The 19642-nt window shown below is 36.1% G+C and overlaps 1 protein-coding gene across 2 annotated transcripts in view; it reads left to right on the top strand.

Moving 5' to 3' along the window:
- Positions 1–19642, top strand: part of ARFGEF1 (ADP ribosylation factor guanine nucleotide exchange factor 1) — a 151630-nt gene that overhangs the window by 81510 nt on the left and 50478 nt on the right. The window contains exons 11-17 of one of the 2 annotated variants that reach the window (XM_058528826.1): positions 9687–9786; positions 9900–10039; positions 10147–10255; positions 10952–11153; positions 15375–15486; positions 15825–16030; positions 16305–16389. In XM_058528826.1, coding sequence (XP_058384809.1) covers positions 9687–9786; positions 9900–10039; positions 10147–10255; positions 10952–11153; positions 15375–15486; positions 15825–16030; positions 16305–16389 — 954 coding nt within the window. Of the gene's footprint in view, positions 1–9686; positions 9787–9899; positions 10040–10146; positions 10256–10936; positions 11154–15374; positions 15487–15824; positions 16031–16304; positions 16390–19642 lie in introns of both variants that reach the window. The other variant, XM_058528825.1, reaches the window with a different exon arrangement.

Genomic DNA, 19642 nt, shown 5'->3' with positions numbered 1-19642 from the left:
TCTAACTTGTCATTTGTTAAAATATTGTTTTGGATGGAACATTGTATATTTTAGAAATATTTACTTTTTTGTTGGTGAGGAAGATTGACCCTGAGCTAACATCAGTTGCCGATCTTCCTCTTTTTGCTTGAGGAAGATTGTCATTGAGCTATCTGTGCCAGTCTTCCTCTATTTTGTATATGGGACGCTGCCACAGCATGGCTTAATAAGCAATGTGTAGCCCCACGCAGAGGATCTGAACCTGTGAACCCCAGGCCGCCAAAGTGGAGCATGCAAACTTAACCACTACGCCACCAGGCCAGCCCAGAAATACTTACTTTTATACTAGTCAGCTTTAGCCTTCATATTATGTTTGATATGAGATGCAGCTAATTTTAATTTTTATTAATTTTATATTTAATCCTAACTCAAGACTAATAATTCATTAGTTCCTAGAAAGGATAAATGATTCTTTTCCCAGAGTTTTGAGATGGTTAAAGTAATCATATTATCCGTTATTATTGATGTTCTAAATATCTGTTAAAATTCTAATGAGACAGAATAAGGCCTTGGTATTATAAGTGAAAACTTTTAAAATTTGGGCCATATTTTTGGACAGAAAACAATTTCTGGTGCGTATATGTTGTCAGATTTTAGAAGTTTGCCATATGTGTGTTAAAATAATGTAAGACATTTCACTAGGAACAGTTGCGATTGGTTTTTTCCCCATTATCTTCAGGAACTGCAAATAAAAGAGACTTTTTAAAAATCTTTTGAGACTTTTGCTTCTGTAACAACCTAAAAGTCATTCGTTTGATGATGAGGCATTTAAATTAATGTTAGAGAATTTTGGAAGACTTTGTGTATCCAATTACAGATATTTGGACACTGAGGCTCTGCTTCTTTAAGTACTATTTAGTAGACTGTATGAATATAAATCCTTATGTATCTAGATATAACAAAAATCATTAAAGTTGGAAATACTGTTTTTGTGGAGTACATTAGTTAACACAAAATTTTTGTAAGCAAGAGTTTAAAAAGAAATACTTCTAGGAAATTTCCTGTCTACTCATAGATGGTAGATTCTCATTACAAAATTGTTGTAATACTGTTTTGTTTTTTTAAAGAGATCAGATTTATTTCACTCTCCGTTGTCCCTTATGGGGAGATTATGAGGATAAAACAAGAATAGACATGTTTTTGAAAATACTAAACGTATTCAAATGCAAATTGAGCTATGTTCCAGTTGGGGAAAACCCAACATACAAAAACCTAAATTTGCAAAATAAAATTGAGATTGTTATTAAATGAAAATTCGTTTTATAATATTCACTTCAGAGTTTTTATAATGTGATTTTTCCATGGGCATTAAAGTTTATGTCTATTACAGAAAATACAGTTTATACACAACTATGTAAGAGAATATTATGTGAAGACAAAGTGTGTATGATAGTAGTAGTATTCTACATACATTATATTATAGGTGCTCTGTAAATCTTTAAAAGTTTGTGTGTTTTAGAGCCCCTGTTCATAAGCATCGTGTCTTAAATTACAATAATAGGCTTTTGATTGTTAGGGCAATTTGGTAACCCATAGACAATAGCTCAAGTTTTTCCCCAGTTTCTCCAAATCTGTTTTTTTAATTTATTATGTAAATCAGAGAGTCCCAAACTTTCCTGATTTATGGCACCATTAGTGTTTCTGATCTTTTCATGATGCACTTAGGCCAAAAGAAATACCTAACAGTTCCATTTATTAAGCAGTTAGGTCCAAACAACTTAACAAATATTTGTCTTAACAATGTAGTATCTATTTGAAAAAATGTAGTACACATAAATTGAAAGAGAAAATAATGTTTTCATGTCATTGTTTTTTTTTTATTGAAGTCATATCAGCTTAGAACATTGTGTAAGTTTCAGGCATACATTATTATATTTCAATTTCTGTGTAAACTGCATTGTGTTCACCATTAATAGTCTAGTTGTTATCTGTTACCATATGTGTGGGCCCCTTTATCCCTTTTGCTCTCCCCCTACCCGTTCCTCCTCTGGTAACCACTAATCTGTTCTCCTTATCTATGTGTTTGTTTATATTTCACATATGAGTGAAATCATACAGTATTTGTCCTTCTCGGACTTGTTTCGCTTAACATAATACCCTCAAGGTCCATCTATGTTGTCGCATGGCACAATTTTGTCTTTTTTAATGGCTGAGTAGTATTCCACTGTGTATATATATATATATCACATCTTCTTTATCCGTTCATTCATTGATGGGCACTTAGATTGCTTCCACATCTTGGCTGTTGTGAATAGTGCTGTGGTGAACATAGGGGTGCATAAGTCTCTCTGAATTGTTGATGTCATGTTCTTTGGATAAATACCCGGTAGTGGGATAGCTGTATCATGTGGTATTTCTATTTTTAATTTCTTTTGTGTGTGTGTGTGAGCAAGACTAGCCCTGAGCTAACATCCAATGCCAATCCTCGTTTTTTTTGCTGAGGAAGATTGGCCCTGGGCTAACATCCCTGCCCATCTTCCTCCACTTTATATGGGACACCGCCATAGCATGGCTTGACAAGCGTTGGTGTGCGCCTGGGATCCGAATCTGCAAACCCCACGCCGCCGCAGTGGAGCGTGCGCACTTAACCACTGTACCGGCCCCTGTTTTTAATTTTTTGAAAAATCTCCATACTGTTTTCCATAGTGGCTGCAGTTTGCATTCCCATCAGCAGTGTGTGAGGGTTTCCTTTTCTCCACATCCTCTCCAACACTTGTTATTTCTTGTCTTTATAGTTATAGCCATTCTGACAGGTGTGAGGTGATATCTCATTGTAGTTTGATTTGCATTTCTCTGGTAGTTAGTGACGTTGAACATCTTTTTATATGCCTGTTGGCCATCTGTATATCTTCTTTGGAAAAATGTCCATTCACATCCTCTGCCCATTTTTTTTTCGGGTTGTTCATTTTTTTGTTGGTGAGTTGTATGAGTTCTTGATATATTTTGGAAATTAACCCCTTGTCAGATATGTGATTTGCAAATATTTTCTCCCAGTTGGTGGGTTGTCATTTCGTTTTGTTGATGGTTTCTTTTGCTGTGCAGAAGCTTTTTAGTCTGATGTAGTTCCATTTGTTTATTTTTTCTTTTGTTTCCCTTGTCTGAGTAGACATGGTATTCAAAAAGATACTGCTAACACCAATGTCAAAGAGTGTACTGCCTGTATTTTCTTATGAGAGTTTGGTGGTTTCAGGTCTTAACATTAAAGTCTTTAATCCGTTTTGAGTTAATTTTTGTGTATGGTGTAAGATAATGTTCTATTTTCATTCTTTTGTATGTGGCTGTCCAGTTTTCCCAGCACCACTTGTTGAAGTGACTTTCCTTTCTCCATTGTATGTTCGTAGCTCCTTTGTTGAAGATTAACTGTCCATAGACGTGTGGTTTTTTTTCTGGGCCCTCAGTTCTGTTCCATTGATCTGTGTGTCTGTTTTTCTGCTAATACCGTGCTGTTTTGATTACTGTAGCTTTGTAGTATAATTTGAATTCTGGGAGTGTGATACCTCCTACTTTGTTCTTTTTTCTTAGGATTGCTTTGGCTATCTTTTGTTGTTCCATATAAATTTTAGGATTCTTTGTTCTTTTTCCATGAAGAATGTCATTGAAATTCTGATTGAGATTGCATTGAATCTGTAGATTGCTTTAGGTTGTATGGACATTTTAAGTATGTTTATTTTTCCAATCCATGAGCATGGAGTATCTTCCTGTATCTTTATGTCATCTTCAATTTTTTTCAATACTGTGTTATAGCTTTCAGTGTATAGGTCTTTCACCTCCTTGGTTAAATTGATTTCTTGTTATTTTATTCCTTGTTGTGATTGTAAATGAGACCGTTTTCTTGAACTCACTGTATGCTAGTTCGTTATTAATGTATAGAAATGCAACTGATTCTTGTGTGTTGATTTTGTATCCTGCAACTTTATTGTATTTGTTGATTATTTCTAGTAGTTTTTTGGTGGATTCTTTAGGGTTTTTTTATACAGTATTATGTCATTCACAAATAGTGAGAGTTTCACTTCCTCCTTTCCAATTTGGATATGTTTATTTCTTTTTCTTGCCTAATTGCTCTTGCTAAAACTTCCAGTGTTTTGTTGAATAAGAATGGCAAGAGTGGGCATCCTTGTCTTGTTCCTGTTCTGAGAGGAATGGCTTTCAGTTATTCTCCATTGAGATGTTTGCCTGTGGGTTTATCGTATATGGCCTTTATTATGTTGAAGTACTTTCCTTCTATACCCATTTTATTGAGAGTTTTTATCATAAATGGATGTTGGATCTTGTCAGTTGTTTTTTTGCATCTATTGAGGTGATCATTTGATTTTTATTCATTTTGTTATTGTGATGTATCACGTTGGTTTGCAGATGTTGAACCATCCCTGCATCCCTGGAATAAATCCCACCTGATCATGGTGTATGATCCTTTTAGTGCATCGTTCTCTTCAATTTTGCTAATATTTTATTCAGGATTTTTTGCATTTCCGGTCATGAGAGATATTGGCCTGTAATTTTCTTTTTTTTTTGTTGTCCTTGTCTTGTTTGGGTATCAGGGCAATGTTGGCCTTGTACAATAAGTTAGGAAGCTTCCCCTCCTCTTCAGTTTTTTAGAAGAGTTTGAGAAGGATAGGTATTAAGTCTTCTTTGAATGTTTGGTAGAATTCACCCAGGAAGCCAGTCCTGGACTTTTATTTTCTGGGACATTTTTGATTACTGTTTCAATCTCTTTGCTTGTGATTGGTCTATTCAGATTCTCTATTTCTTATTGATTCAGTTTTGGGAGATTGTATGATTCTAAAATTTATCCATTTCTTCTAGGTTAGCCAGTTTGTTGGTGTATAGCTTTTCATAGTATTCTCTTACAATCCTTTGTATTTCTGTGGTGTCCGTTATAATTTTTTCTCTTTCATTTCTGATTTTATTTATTTGAGTCTTCTCTCTTTTTTTCTTAGTGAGTCTGGCTAAAGGTTTGTCAATTTTGTTTATCTTCTCGAAAAACCAGCTCTTAGTTTCATCGATTGTTTCTGTTGTTTTTAGTCTCTTTCGTTTATTTCTGATCTGATTTTTATTATATCCTTCCTTCTGCTGACTTAGGGCTTTGTTTGTTCTTCTTTCTCTAGTTATTTTAGGTATAGGGTAAGCTTGTTTATTTGAGATTTTTCTTGTTAGTTGAAGTAGGCCTGTATTGCTATATACTTCCCTCTAGTACCTCTTTTGCTGCATCCTGTAAGAGTTGGTATGTTGTGTTTTCATTTTCATTTGTCTCTAGGTATTTTTTTATTTCTCCTTTGATTTCTTCGTTGATCCAATAGTTGTTTAGTAGCATCTTGTTTAGTTTCCACATACTTGTGACTTTCCTAGCTTTTTTCTTGTAGTTGATTTCTAGTTTCATAGCATTGTGGTTGGAAAAGATGCTTCATATGTCAGTCTTCTTAAATTTGTTGAGACTTGCTTTGTTTCCCAAGATATAGTCTGTCTTTGAGAATGTTACATGTGCACTTGAGAAGAATGTGTATTCTGCTTTCTTGAGATGGAATAGTCTATATATCTATTAAGTCCGTCTGGTCTAGTGTTTCATTTAAGTCCACTGTTTTCTTGTTGACTTTCTGCCTGGACGATCTATACATTGACGTAAGTGGGGTGTTAAGGTTCCCTGCTATTGTGTTGCTTTGGATTTCTCCTTTCAGATCTGTTAATAGTTGCTTTATGTGCTTTGGTGCTCCTGTGTTTGGTACATATATATTAATAACTAGTATGTCTTCTTGGTGGAATGTCCCTTTTATCATTATATAATGCCTGTCTTTGTCTCTTATTATCTTTTGTATCTTGAAGTGTGATCTGTCTGATATAGGTATGGCTCCACCTGCTTTCTTTTGCTTGCCATTTGCTTGGAGTATCATCTTCCATCCCTTCACTCTGAGCCTGTGTTTGTCTTTAGAGCTCAGGTGTGTTTCCTGGAGGCAGCATATTATTGGGTCTTGTTTTTTAATCTATCCAGCCACTCTCTGTCTTTTGATTGGTGAATTCAGTCCATTTACATTTAGAGTGATTACTGATATATGAGGGCTTAATACTGCCATGTTATCTTTTGTTTTCTGGTTGTTCTGTATTATGCTTCTTTCTTTTCCCTTGCATTTCTGACTGTCACTTCAGTTTGGTGGTTTTCTGTGATGGTTTTCTTAATATTCTCTTTATTTATGGTTTGTGACTCTGCTCTGAGTTTTTGTTTTGTGGTTACCATGAGGTTTGTATAAAAGATCTCGTAGATGACATAGTCCTTTTTCTGCTGATAGCCTTCTTGTCTCTGTTAGCCTAAGCCGGTTCCATCCCTCTCCTCTCCCCCTTCCATGTTTTTGTTGTCACAAATTATTCTTTTTTGTGTTGTGAGTTAGTAACTAAATTGAAACGTTTATCGTTATTTTCTGTGCTGTCTTTCCTTTTATCTTTTATGTTATACTTAAGTGTTTGCTAACCTATTCTGATAGAGAGCTGCAATTTTCTGATTTTGTCTTTTTGTCTTTTTGCTCAAAGCTTTGTAAACCTTTGCCTTTTTGTTTCAGGTAGGAGGGCTCCCTTCATTGTTTCTTGTAAGACAAGTCTAGTGGCAGTGAACTCTTTCAGCTTTTGTTTATCTGGGAAACCTTTTATTTTTTTGTCGTATCTGAAGGATAATTTCACTAGATAAAATATGCTTGGCTGATAGTCTTTGTCTTTTCAGTATTTTGAATATATCATTACATTCTCTCCTAGCCTGTAAGATTTCTGCTGAGATTTTCACTGAAAGCCTGATGGAGGTTCCTTTGTAGGTTGTTTTCTTCTCTCTTGCTGCCATTAATGTTTTTTCTGTGTCATTGACTTTTGACAGTTTTAATATTGTATGCCTTGGAGAAGGTCTTTTTCATTGATGTAATTAGGAGTTCTGTTGTGTTCATGTACTTGTATGTCCATTTTCTTCCCCAGGTTTGGGAAGTTCTCTGCCATTATTTCTTTGAACAGGCTCCTTGCTCCTTTCTCTCTCACTTCTCCTTCTGGGATACCTATAATATTTATGTTACTTTTCCTAGTTGAGTCAGATATTTCTCAAAGAATTTCTTCATTTTTTAAAAATCTTAGTTCTCTCTCTTCCTCCACCTGAATCATTTCTTTGTTTCTATCTTCTCTCTCACTAATTCTCTCACCCATAAGGTCTGAAAAAACAGCCCTCTATTTTTTATGCCTGCTGCATTATTTTTTTATCTCATTAATTGTGTTCTTCATATCCACAATTTGTTTGTTTGTTTGTTTCCTTTTAGAGCTTCATTCTTTTTGGTGAAGTATTCCTTCTGTTCATTAATTTTATTTCTGAGCTCAGTGAACTGTCTGAGTTTTCTTGTAACTCGTTGAATTGCTTTATGACAGCTATTTTGAATTCTCTGTCAGTTAAATTGTAATCTTCTGTGACTTCAGGTTTTGTCTCTGGAGAGTTGTCATTTTCCTTCTGTTCTGCCACGTTGCTGTAGTTCTTTATGTTGTTTGATGAATTGATCCTCTGCCAGTGTGTTTGTGGTAGTAACCACCTTTCTTATTTGAGTATGGCTTTGGTTACTTTGGTTCTGGTCACCTGGGTTTCATGTTCCTCCACTGGCTCTTTGTGGACTCGGATGCTGCTGCCCCATGCACCACCTTAGCTGCTCTTCTTGGGTTCTCTTGGGGTGCTGGTTGCACTGCTGCCAGTGGTGCTGGGTTCACAGGTGTCACTGTTGCTGGTGGGGGCCTGGGGACCCAGGGACATGTATGCAGCCTCTGTTGCTGGCAGAGCTGGTATCGGGGTTGCTGCCACTGAGGGCTGAGTCACCACTTTTGCCACGGGTCCTGATGCTTCTGGTCGCAGATTCCATCTGCCACCACTGGGGGTGGGCGGGGGCTGTTTTCTCTCTTACCGCCCCATCTGCTCGTAGTTGTGCCAGTTAGGCTGCTTTGTGTTCACATGGGCTGGGTTGTTGCCACTCATGGGACACGTTCACGTGGGTGGTACTGCTGTGGCTTGCTGGGCGCTCCGGTGGGCCATGCTACTGCTGCTCTGCAGGCATTCGCATGCATGCTGGGCTGCCCCCACCTCCACTCGCAGTTGTGCTGGCCACTGCGTGAGGATCCACATCCTGGATCGCTGCCACCATGGAGGGGGAGGTGGCTGGTTCCCTAGTTCTACTGCTTCCCAAGAATCTAGTCCACCCACCCTCAGATGTATGGCTGCATGGATCTCTCAGGCGTCCTTTTGTGCTGTGTAGGGAATCCTCTGTTTGTTTATGGATCTTGTAATTTAGAGGGTAGAGGCGAAGGGAACAACTGACTCTGCCATGATGCTGACGTCACTCCTCATTTTATTCTTAAATAGTCACAGTTACTGACTGTTAGAATGTGTGTTCCTGTTGGACACTGCACAATGTTTTAGACTTTGGAATCAGTTTGGACACCACCACTCTCATTTCCCATTGTTCATTGATTTTCATGTAGTATGTTTTTTATCATAGCAACTAAAACCCAGGTTTGCAAAAATGATGATGTGGTTGAATGAAATATAGTGTGATCTAATTGATCTAATGTTGAAAGTGAACGATCTTGCAAAGAGTCTAACAGATGTATTTCCCTCTGAATTTTCCCTCAGAAATTCTCATGGCATCCCTCTGAGTTTGCTGCAGCATTCTGGGGTGCTTTGGTGTAGTGTTTGGGAACTGTGGCCATAAATATTTATTGAATGCCTGCTGTATGCTATGTAGTGTGGACACTGTTCTTAGCAAGAAAGACCTGATCCCTTCCCTCTTAGAGCTTATAGTCTTACAGGAAATACTTACATTAAGCAAGTAATAGAAATATTTTGAATTTTGTGAGAGAAAGGCCTATTACAAGGGTACCTTATGTGATTTGGGGTGAGACGATATTAGTCATCTTACATGAATTTCTAGATTCATAGTAGATATATTCCATAAATGTTTATATGTTGGTTTTGGTTTTGTTTTCAGTCATTCCCTTCTAAAGTCACAGTCACTTGTCCAAAATAAATTTGCATCTGAAAATACTTAGCTCTTAAATTGAACTTTATTTCGTTAGGTTAATTAACTCTTTTGTGCTTGACATTATTTACTGTAAAGAATAGTGATAGTTTATAGTTTTCAGACAACAGAGATTTCCACTTGTAGGAGTAATTATAAAAATATAGCAGTATATGAGAATTAGATCCTTATTGTGTGGATTACAACATCAGTTACTTTTTAATCTAGGAACAGCTAGCCTTGCCCAGTACTATAATATCTGAAAAATGTAACAGATGAAAAGAGTATATTTTCTTCTCTTTTAGGGAGTTAAAAAATGAAGTATGAGTTTTATTAGTCAAGAAATTATCACCCAGAGAGAACTCCAAATGTTTGCAGATTTCTTTTGTAGTGGCTGTGTGATGGCAAACAAAACACAGCGATGTGAAGTGTGGTGCTCCCACTGCAGGGGTCGCTTACATCAGCCACCCAGGTTACTTTAGTCCTGACTTTTCAGAGATGGAACCCAAGAGGAACTGAACTCCGGAGGAGCCTGGTCGTAATCTTTGCTATACAGCTTTGGGATATTTAAAAAGTGATCACATATATGAGTTATAAATAATATTTTAAACAGAAGTTTTCCCCTAATCATAGGTGTTCTTTAAAGAAATTTTCCTGTACATTTTGGAAACTTCTACCAGCTCATTTGACCACAAATGGATGGTTATTCAGACATTGACAAGGATTTGTGCAGGTATTTAAAATTCTTTCTTTATTATCTCTTTGTTATTATGAGATATTTAAAAGACCAAATATAGTCATACACTAGATGCCTTTTGTTAAAATTAATATATTGTATTATTACAGATGCTCAGAGTGTAGTGGATATTTATGTAAACTATGACTGTGACTTAAATGCGGCAAATATATTTGAAAGACTGGTAAATGATCTATCAAAAATTGCTCAAGGACGGGGCAGTCAAGAACTTGGTATGAGTAATGTTCAGGTAAGAACCTTAAAAACATTTTCAAATTTAAACTTTGCCAAGGAAGAGCTATGCGTTTTTCTTAAAAGATCTTTTTGTTTTTATTCTTTTTGTGAATAATTTTGTAGGAATTGAGCCTGAGGAAAAAAGGTTTAGAATGCTTAGTGTCGATTTTGAAGTGTATGGTTGAATGGAGTAAGGATCAGTATGTGAATCCCAACTCTCAGACAACTCTTGGTAAGGTGACATTTTGAGTTATAACTCCTTGTCTTTTTAAATAAATGATACTTTGGAGGATAGTTGCAGATGCCATTAAGCCAGGTTCATGACGTCTTTATTCATTTAGCTGATGAAGAAGCATCCTGTAGGAATTAAATAATGAACGTTAAAATTATGAATTTCTCAGCTTCATTATCCAAACTTCTTTTTTCTAAATCTTCCTAGAAATGTTTTGAATATCATATTCAAGTAAAGCAACTTACGCAACTTATGCAACTTACTTAAAGGATTGTTATAGAAGAAAAATATAAAAGCCTGTATGTTTTAAAAAGATTGAATTGTTCATCTATGTTTGACATTTACCCTTACTTGGAGAACAGCTCATAACTGCAGGGCTACCCTGGTGTTATCTTAGTCAAGAGTTCTTTGAGGGAAGACTGCTCTTATGGGGCATGAGCTGAGAGCAGAAACCTAGTGGATACTCAGCACTGCAGCTGCCAAAAGAACAACTTTAAATGGTATAAATTATACATATACTAATTGCAGTGTTTCAATATCAAAGTATATTGTCTATTATGGCACCTAATATTTTATTTGTATTAAGTAGATATCTAAACAACATTGAAATATCTTGCTTTATTCAAGAATTTTCTATACCTTTTACTTATTTTGCTTTTACGGAATAATGTACTGTATCAGTTTTTCTGCCTACAGGTCAGGAAAAACCCTCAGAGCAAGAGACGAGTGAAATCAGACACCCTGAGACAATAAACAGATATGGAAGTTTAAATTCTCTGGAATCAACATCATCATCAGGAATAGGCAGCTACAGTACACAGATGTCTGGCACTGATAATCCAGAACAATTCGAGGTCCTAAAGCAACAAAAAGAAATAATAGAGCAAGGGATAGATTTGTGAGTGTCTGATTTTAAGGAGAAATGTTATTGAATATCCCTCTGCCAGTGCTGTGCCACCCTTGCCCTGGTTTTCTCTACCTCTTTGGATTAATTTTATTCCCTTCCTATTACCACCGTTCAATGAGTAAAATGGGGCTTAGTTCTCCTGGATCCAAAACTGGTAGTGGCTCCTTATTCAGCTCCCTTGTTCATTGCAGTCTAGCCCAAACATACGCTTGTAATGCACATTAAATTAATTTTCCACCATATTTTATATGCTGTTGATGAACATCTTTGGTGTAGTTTTGCATTGTTCATTTAACTCCATTGTAAAATCCCCCATTATATTTCCTAAGCAGGTGACAGCTCAAAAAATTTACAGTGTGAAACTTCTGATAGTTAGCATTGCTCGTTTGTAGGTTTTATATTTTCTCCAGTTGGGTTACAAATGTGCTGCTCTTGTTCTTGAGCCGTTGGTATTGATTTCATTTTTATATGTTGATAAGGTGATAACGTCCTTTTCCAACCTGGCTACTCTACCAGTCCCTGATCTTGTGAAATCAGTTTTCCCACTAAGCTATGTGATGTCAGCCTGCTCCTAGACTATTTCCTGTCTAAATACTAACATGCTGCTTTCCTTCCTCTTATCACTCATCTCTTCTTTCAGAGAGATGCTATAAGGAAAAATGAATTTGCTGGCCTTTCTCCATGAATCTAGCACTGTAAATGGTTAAAAATTCTCTTATATGTTTACTTGGTTTGCTACTTTTGCTATAAAGCATTTCTTCCTGAATCTTAAGCAGTGCCTTTTGGTGAATGTTCAAGTACCCTTTTTTTCAGTGTTACTAGAAAAAAATTTTTTTTGACAAAATGTACACATATTCTTTGTCATAAAATTATAAAATCTTGCAGAATTGCCTCAGGAAATCACCATTGATGCTTCATTCATTCTAATTTTTCAGTCAATATTTATCAAAGTCCCATCTGTTCTAGACATTATGCAAGGTCCTAGGGAAACCTGGTGAATGAAACAGCCTTTGCTTCTGAGGGTCTCAAGGTCAATTATGTGTAAACGGATATTCGTATCGAAATTCTGCTGTCACTCGGCAAACACACGTATTTGGTACTTGGGACTGTGTGCCAAGAACCATGAAGGCACTGGTCCTTGTAGTCAGGATTACAGTCTAAATATGGGCAAAATATTTTTTTAAAATAGAATCATGCGCCACTTAACAACGGGGACGTGTCCTGAGAAATGTGTCGTCATGCGAACATCATAAAGTGTACTTACACAAACCTAGGTGGCATAGCCTGCTACACACCTAGGCTATATGGTACTAGTCTTCTGGAACCACTGTTGTATATGCGGTCCATTGTCAACTGAAATGGTATGCAGCACATGACTGTAGTACTGTGTGAAGTCCAGAATAGAGTGTTGATAACTCTATTTTGAAGTACTTAGGAATGAGAGGGAGTCGTTACATACCTCCAAAGTGGTGGTCTCCCTAGCCTCCAGTCCTTCTTTTAGACACTAGACTGCTTTCTGCTTCATACTTTCATGAGAATGCTTTCATGTTGCTGTGCTCCCAGTATACTCTTCCACGGCTGTTCTTTCATGACACCACTGTCCTGTCCCGTTCTGTCCATGCGTGTCAGTCTTGATATGGGCTCTTTATCTAATGCATGCATCTTGGCAGCGTTCTGCCAGGGTCTCCAGAGTTCTGTCCCTTAGCCCTTTTCTTTGCTTACTTTGTAACTTCTCTTAGATGGTCATGTTCTTTTTCATGACTTCAGCTACTATCTATGGGCTAACATCTCACATCTCACAAGTGTTGTTTTTAACTTAAATGCCTCTACTGAAGTCCAGACTCATATCTGTAATTGCCTGTTGGACATCTCTGCTGGATATTTCAAAGCTTCTCACACTCAGTGTGTCGATAACCAAATTTATCAGTCTTCGTTCTCTTCACAGTCAACTCCCTAGTAGTCCTACCAAAAACAAAAGAAACAGAAAATTGTGTTGTTTCTGTATTTCCTATTTAGGCTGGTAACCCCAACATGCTACTAAAATTATAAGCTAGAATACTGGGAGTTACCTTAGCTTTTCCCCTTGGATCTAATCGGTCACTAAATCCTATTGGTTCTATTTCCTAAATAACTGCAATTTATTCTCTTCTGTCTGTCTCCCACAGTTCTCTCAAGTCAAACCATCACCATTTCTTGCCAGGATTAGTATAATCTTTTAACTGGTTTACCTTTCTTTGGTCTTAGTTATTCACTAGTCTTTTCTCACACTTAGCTAGGATCATCTTTCTTGAATGAAAGTCTGCTTCTATTTCTCCCTCTCCTTGCTTTTGGAGAATAAAGCCACAGCTTCTTTTAATAGCATATAATACCCTTCGTGATCTGGATCTGCTGGACCCCTAAGCTTCATCACCAGCCACTTCTTTATCTCACCTTGTTGTTCTAACAATGCAGAGCTATTTATTGTAATATCATGCTGTTTTATGTTTTCATTTATTAGTATGACCTGTACCTTGCTGTCTGGAATGTTTTTTCTTACTGTTTATAAAAGATATAATCATTCTTCAAAGCTTAGTTCTACAGTCACCTTCCCCAGGAAATATATCATGACCATCTCTATTAATTAGTCATGTCCTCTGCTGTGCTGTCTTCTTACCTTGTGAATACATTAATTTGTTGCATTTTTACTACTATAGTTTTTATAAATCTTGTTTCTTCAATTAGAATGAGAGCTTTAGAGAGCAGGGATTGTGTTTATCTCAGTGAAAAATGTTTTATTTTAATTTATGTATGTGGTGATGATTGAGTTAGAACTTGACAGGGGAATAATTAGGAAGACAGAACAGGGAAGGACATTTCAGACAAAGAGAATGATATGTGCAGCAGCACAGAGGAAAGGGAGAACATTTGAGGACTGTTGTTCAGCATGCCAGGGGCAGAGTGGAGGGTTAATAGCAGGGGGTGAGATGAGAGCATTGAGTTGGGTCCAGATTACAGAAGGCCTTATTCTCCATGTGAAGGAGTTTTTGTCTTTTTCCTGTTAGCATTGGCATCCTACTGAAGGATTTTAAGCAGAGGAGCAGCATCATTAGATTTCTGTTTTGGAAAGATGAGTTTGCCAGCAGCCTGAAGGATGGATTAGAATGTAAGCGAAACAAGAAATAGGGAAACCATTTAAGAACTCTTGCAATATCCAGGTGATGGGTGATGAAATACCAAGGTAATTCTTGGTACAATAAAAGTAGAAAGTAAATGATTTGGAAACAAAGAGGTGACATTTGAATTGAATCTTGAGGCATGAAGGAGAGTTCCCCAGTGAATGGAGCAGATAGAGGGCATGCAGAGGAAATAGACTCTGCAAATGTGCTATGTTTAGGGAATGAGATAGGATATGTGGGAGTAGATGAGAGAGAGGGCTTGAGAGATAAACTGGAGCTATATTGAGAAACATTTTGTCTGTCAGTCTATCAGTTTGGACTTCATTTTGAGAATGTTGGATATCTAGAGATGTTTTGTGTGTGTGTGAGGAAGATTGGCCCTGAGCTAACATCTGCCAATCCTCCTCTTTCTGCTGAGGAAGACTGGCCCTGGGCTAACATCCATGCCAGTCTTCCTCCACTTTATATGGGACGCCGCCACAGCATGGCTTGCAAGGTGGTGCGTCGGTGCACGCCCGGGATCCGAACCGGTGAACCCGGGTCCGCCTCAGCGGAGCGCACGCACTTAACCGCTTGCGCCACCGAGCCGGCCCCTAGAGATGTTTTTATAAAGGAAATAATGCTGTCAGATGGTGGTTAAAACAGTCACCAAAATTCAAGTTCTGTACTTTAAAAGCAGGAAACTTAGAATTAATCAATGGATGTATATAGAATGAGCCAAGATTACTTGAGCATTAACGAGAATATATAGATTAAGTATGAAATTTTTAGTATTCATATTCTTACTCAAAATTTATCTACTCCGTGGCATTATCTCAAATAGTCCGTGAAATGATCCATATCAATGATAAAGATTGCCTTCCATTTGAGACTCTAAGAAGAAAAAAATAAACTTTGCATAATACACATTTTTCGTATATTCATGCATTGATTATATTAAATAAACTCCTGTTTTCTAAGTGCTATTAGAAAATTAATTTACTGTAGTTTAAAATCTTATCAGAGAATACAAATGGTTTTCTATTTCTAATGTTCCTATATCATTAACCTCATCTAGATTTAATAAGAAACCAAAGAGAGGAATACAGTACCTCCAAGAACAAGGGATGCTTGGCACTACACCTGAGGATATTGCCCAATTCTTACATCAAGAGGAAAGATTAGACTCTGTAAGAATACCATTTTATTTCATTCTTTTCTGTAAAATTTGTTTTTAAGTTAATAATGATACATGTTATTTCTCCTTTAAAATGTCCTCCTAAGTATGTAAGTAAAACTTAAAGAATAACCTAGGCATTCTGAATTTTGATTTGTAATTTTCTAAACTCAAAAGGCTATCTTGATTTTTTTTAACACATTTAATATGTTTAACTTTTAGCTTCATGTTTGAAATAGTTAACCCTATAGTCAAAACCTCTGGATCTTATGGATTTTTCTGCTTTTTAAATTGCTGTGTGGCAAATGTAACATTTCATTAGTATATCAGTTTCTGTCTTTTGTTGTTTAGACTCAAGTGGGTGAGTTCCTGGGAGATAATGATAAATTTAACAAAGAAGTCATGTATGCATATGTGGACCAACATGACTTTTCAGGAAAGGACTTCGTTTCAGCCCTTCGTATGTTTCTGGAAGGATTCCGTCTTCCAGGGGAAGCTCAAAAAATTGATCGATTGATGGAAAAATTTGCTGCAAGATACCTGGAATGCAACCAAGGGTAAGCATGGTTGAAATTCAAGTACTTACTGTTTGCTAACTATATCCAAGACACTGTGCTAGGAAGCATCGAGAGATTCATAATCCCCTTCCCCCAGGGAACTTAAATTGTCTGTGGTCTGCAAGTGATAAGACAATTCCATAAAAAATGGTAATATGAGATAGAACATGGATTCTGAAAGAGAAAATTAAAAATGCTCTGGGTTTTGAGGGATTTATTTAAATGAAACTGTGAAACAATAAAAGTTTATAACATGATACATTTATTTTTCCAGACAAACTCTTTTTGCTAGTGCAGATACTGCCTATGTTTTGGCTTACTCAATTATTATGCTCACCACAGATCTTCACAGTCCACAGGTATGTTTTCTTCCAAGCCAGTTTTACAGTAAATAGTACAAATTAAATAAATTCTCTTGAATTCAATAAGTAGTAGTTGAAATTTTAATCTTTAGTGAAACCAGTCATCAAATTGGGGTAATTTGGTGTAGTATACATTTTATAAATGCAATTTCCAGTAGTAATTCTAATTTCAAATATCTGTAAAATAAATCTGTATTTGTCTGTCTCATGGTTGACAGCTATATAAAGCTTAAGATAAATTTTAATCTAAGAATATGCTTATAGTTCTTCTGCCTATACTTATTACAACATGGAAAAACACTATATGTAGACCATCTTTTGTTTTTTACATTTCAAACTTAAACAGAGTGATTAGTATAGTAATCCTTCATGTACCCATCACGCAGCTTCCACAGTTAGCAGCTTAGGCCCATCTTGTTCCATTTATAGCCTTTCTCTCCCCCAGGTCATTATGAAGGAAATCCCAAGTATCATTTCATCTGTATTTATTTCAGTATATATATCCCTGGTAGAGAAATACACTATTTAAACATAACTATAATATCATTACACCTAAAAATTAACAATAATTTTTAAATATCAGATATCCAGGAAGTGTTCAAATTTGATTTGCCTCAAAAAATTCCTAATTCCTTCTTAAATATTAAGGAACTGATTTCTGATATCCACTAGGAAAAAAGTTTTTTAGGTGTTTATGCTTAGTTTCTAGACACATGCCTTGGAATCCTTGGGGGAAGTTATCTTTATAAATTAACCTATTTGCAAGAAATTCTTAGTACTTCTTAGGGATTGGCATCTAATGATATCGGTTATTCTTTTTTTTTTTTTTCTATTGCCAATCCCCCCCCGCCCCCGCCAAAGCCCCAGTAGATAGTTGTATGTCATAGTTGCACATTTTTCTAATTGCTGTATGTGGGACGCAGCCTCAGCACGGCTGGAGAAGCAGTGCATTGGTGCGCGCCCAGGATTCGAACCCGGGGGGCCAGTAGTGGAGCACGCACTTAACCGCTAAGCCACGGGGCCAGCCTGATATCTGTTATTCTTAGGATGTGAAATAAACTATATACTTACTACTAATCTGAGTATTGGAAAAATTAAAATTTATTTGAAGTTTGAGATTAAACTTTGCAATATAGGGTTTTTTGGTATGTATTTTAAGATGTTTAGGGCAGGGTCGATATGAAAAGTATATACCAAATGTATGATAGAGGGATTATATACAGAGTTATTCCTAGTTTTAAACATCAGAATTCAACCACTGTGCATTTACCAGGGATTTACTTGATTTTATATAGACCTTTTTTAAAAAATCATTTAAAATTTTAATCATTTAAAATTTGCCTTTAGCATATTACTGGCAGTGTAGTAAAAGCAGCTCACTTTTAGGGTTTTCATTATCTAGCATGGTACTTTTTTCCATGGTTTTTAAAAGCAGTCTACAGTTAATGACTTATTTGGATATCTTCATATCAGAGTTTTCTGTCTGGTTTTTCAGTGTGAACCAAAAGTAGGATTATGTTGTATGCTACCTCCCTGTGTTTGTTATATTTTTAAAGAATTTGATTCCAAAAATGAATTATCAGTTTTATATGCATTTGTATCATATCTTCCTATACATGTGTACAGTCTTGGGTAAGTTATTTTGAATATTAAAACTTCCCTTAATTGTTTTTTATAGTACCCAGATTGTTAAAAGTTTCTGAACACATACTAGTTAGGGAATATTATCTTGAGAACAGTATCCTGTCTTTATGGCATGAGTTGCTGTCTGTAGAACATGTACTTGAGTCCTAATCTAGCAGTGGTAACTGCTTATAGTCATAATGCTCTCCTCAGACTGCTGGCTGGCATCATGTGCTGATATGCAGCTGTAGAACAGCTTATGAGTTCCTGTGAAGCTCAATGGCCTGTTAGAAAATTGAACCCTGAATCATGACTCCTTATGATTTATGATTCAGGACCATATAAACTATAACCAATGACATAATTTTTAAAGAAAAGAGGTAACTTTAAAGGAATCATTTAAAACTAATTCTTCTCATTCTTAGTTGTTTTGAAAGTTAAAATATAGATGAATTTTTACAAGTCATTTATGTTCCTTTTTCACCTAGAATATTTATAGTTAGACTACCTTTTATATATAATGTTGAGTCAGTGATTTTTTAACTGGAGATATATTTAAAACACATTTAATTTTTTTGTGTATATTAATCTTCATCAGTAGTAACAACTGGCTTTAAATGACTTAAGCACTAAAACTAGGCACAGCTTAATTTAAGCATGTGAGAATAAGAGTCAAGAATAGTGTGTTTTGTGAAAGATAAGCAGGAGAAGAAAAGTAGGATTACGTTTTGTACTACTTCCAGAATTCCACTGTGGCATAATTATTCTGTTTGAGCAGTGTATTTTTTGGGGGGTGGGGGGTACCTGAAATTAATATATTCCTTATTCCCACTTCCTGGGAGCTCCCACCCTTACCTCCCAACCCAGATCCACAAATGTATTTCACTACTACTTCATATTTTCTACCAAGACTTCTCTTTAGAGGTTTCCAGTTAGCGTGATGCTAAAACATTATGCCATGCTCAAAATTTCCAGGTGATGTTAGTCTTCTTTTAGCCTCTTATTGGCAGCACTTGTGTGATCTTTTATTTTGGTATCCCCAGGTCATTGTTTTTTTTTAGTATTTGTCAGAACTTCAGGTGAAATGGCTTTCTTTCTTTTATGTTTTTTTAGTGCCAAGACTCAAGATGAGTTTTTAAAGTTACAATATGTTAGAGCTTTTTTCCCTTGAATAGTAATAAATTACATTTGAAAACTTTTATGGTAATGTTTTTACATTTTTGTAGAAAAAGTGCTCCTTCCACCCTTTCTGACATACTAGAAAGATCTGTTAGCAGAGTAAACTGAACTAAATAAGTGTGTGTATCCCAATTATATCCTCTGGACATTCTGGTTTCTCTATAGTTAATTTTGCAAACTTCTGGTTACTTGCTTGATTATTACTCTATGCACCTTACAAATTTACAGGAGCCTTAATTTTGGAATTGCCTTAAAATCTTTATGGAATGAGGTAGGAATGTATTTAATTAAATAAATGTATCTTCAGAGACATCATAAGACTTCTGGGTTTTGTCCATCTGGGTTTTTGGAGATAAAAAGTGTAAACATTTTGGCAGTGCTAGTTTTCAAGTTTGGTGACAGGGCTACCATCTTACAGACTGCAAACTTGTACCCCACCGATTTATCA

The sequence above is a fragment of the Diceros bicornis genome, chromosome 33 (assembly GCF_020826845.1).
Source record: "Diceros bicornis minor isolate mBicDic1 chromosome 33, mDicBic1.mat.cur, whole genome shotgun sequence".
Classification (NCBI taxonomy): Eukaryota; Metazoa; Chordata; class Mammalia; order Perissodactyla; family Rhinocerotidae; genus Diceros; species Diceros bicornis.
Note: the sequence above shows the minus strand (reverse complement) of the source record. Positions and strands in the feature narration are given on the sequence as shown.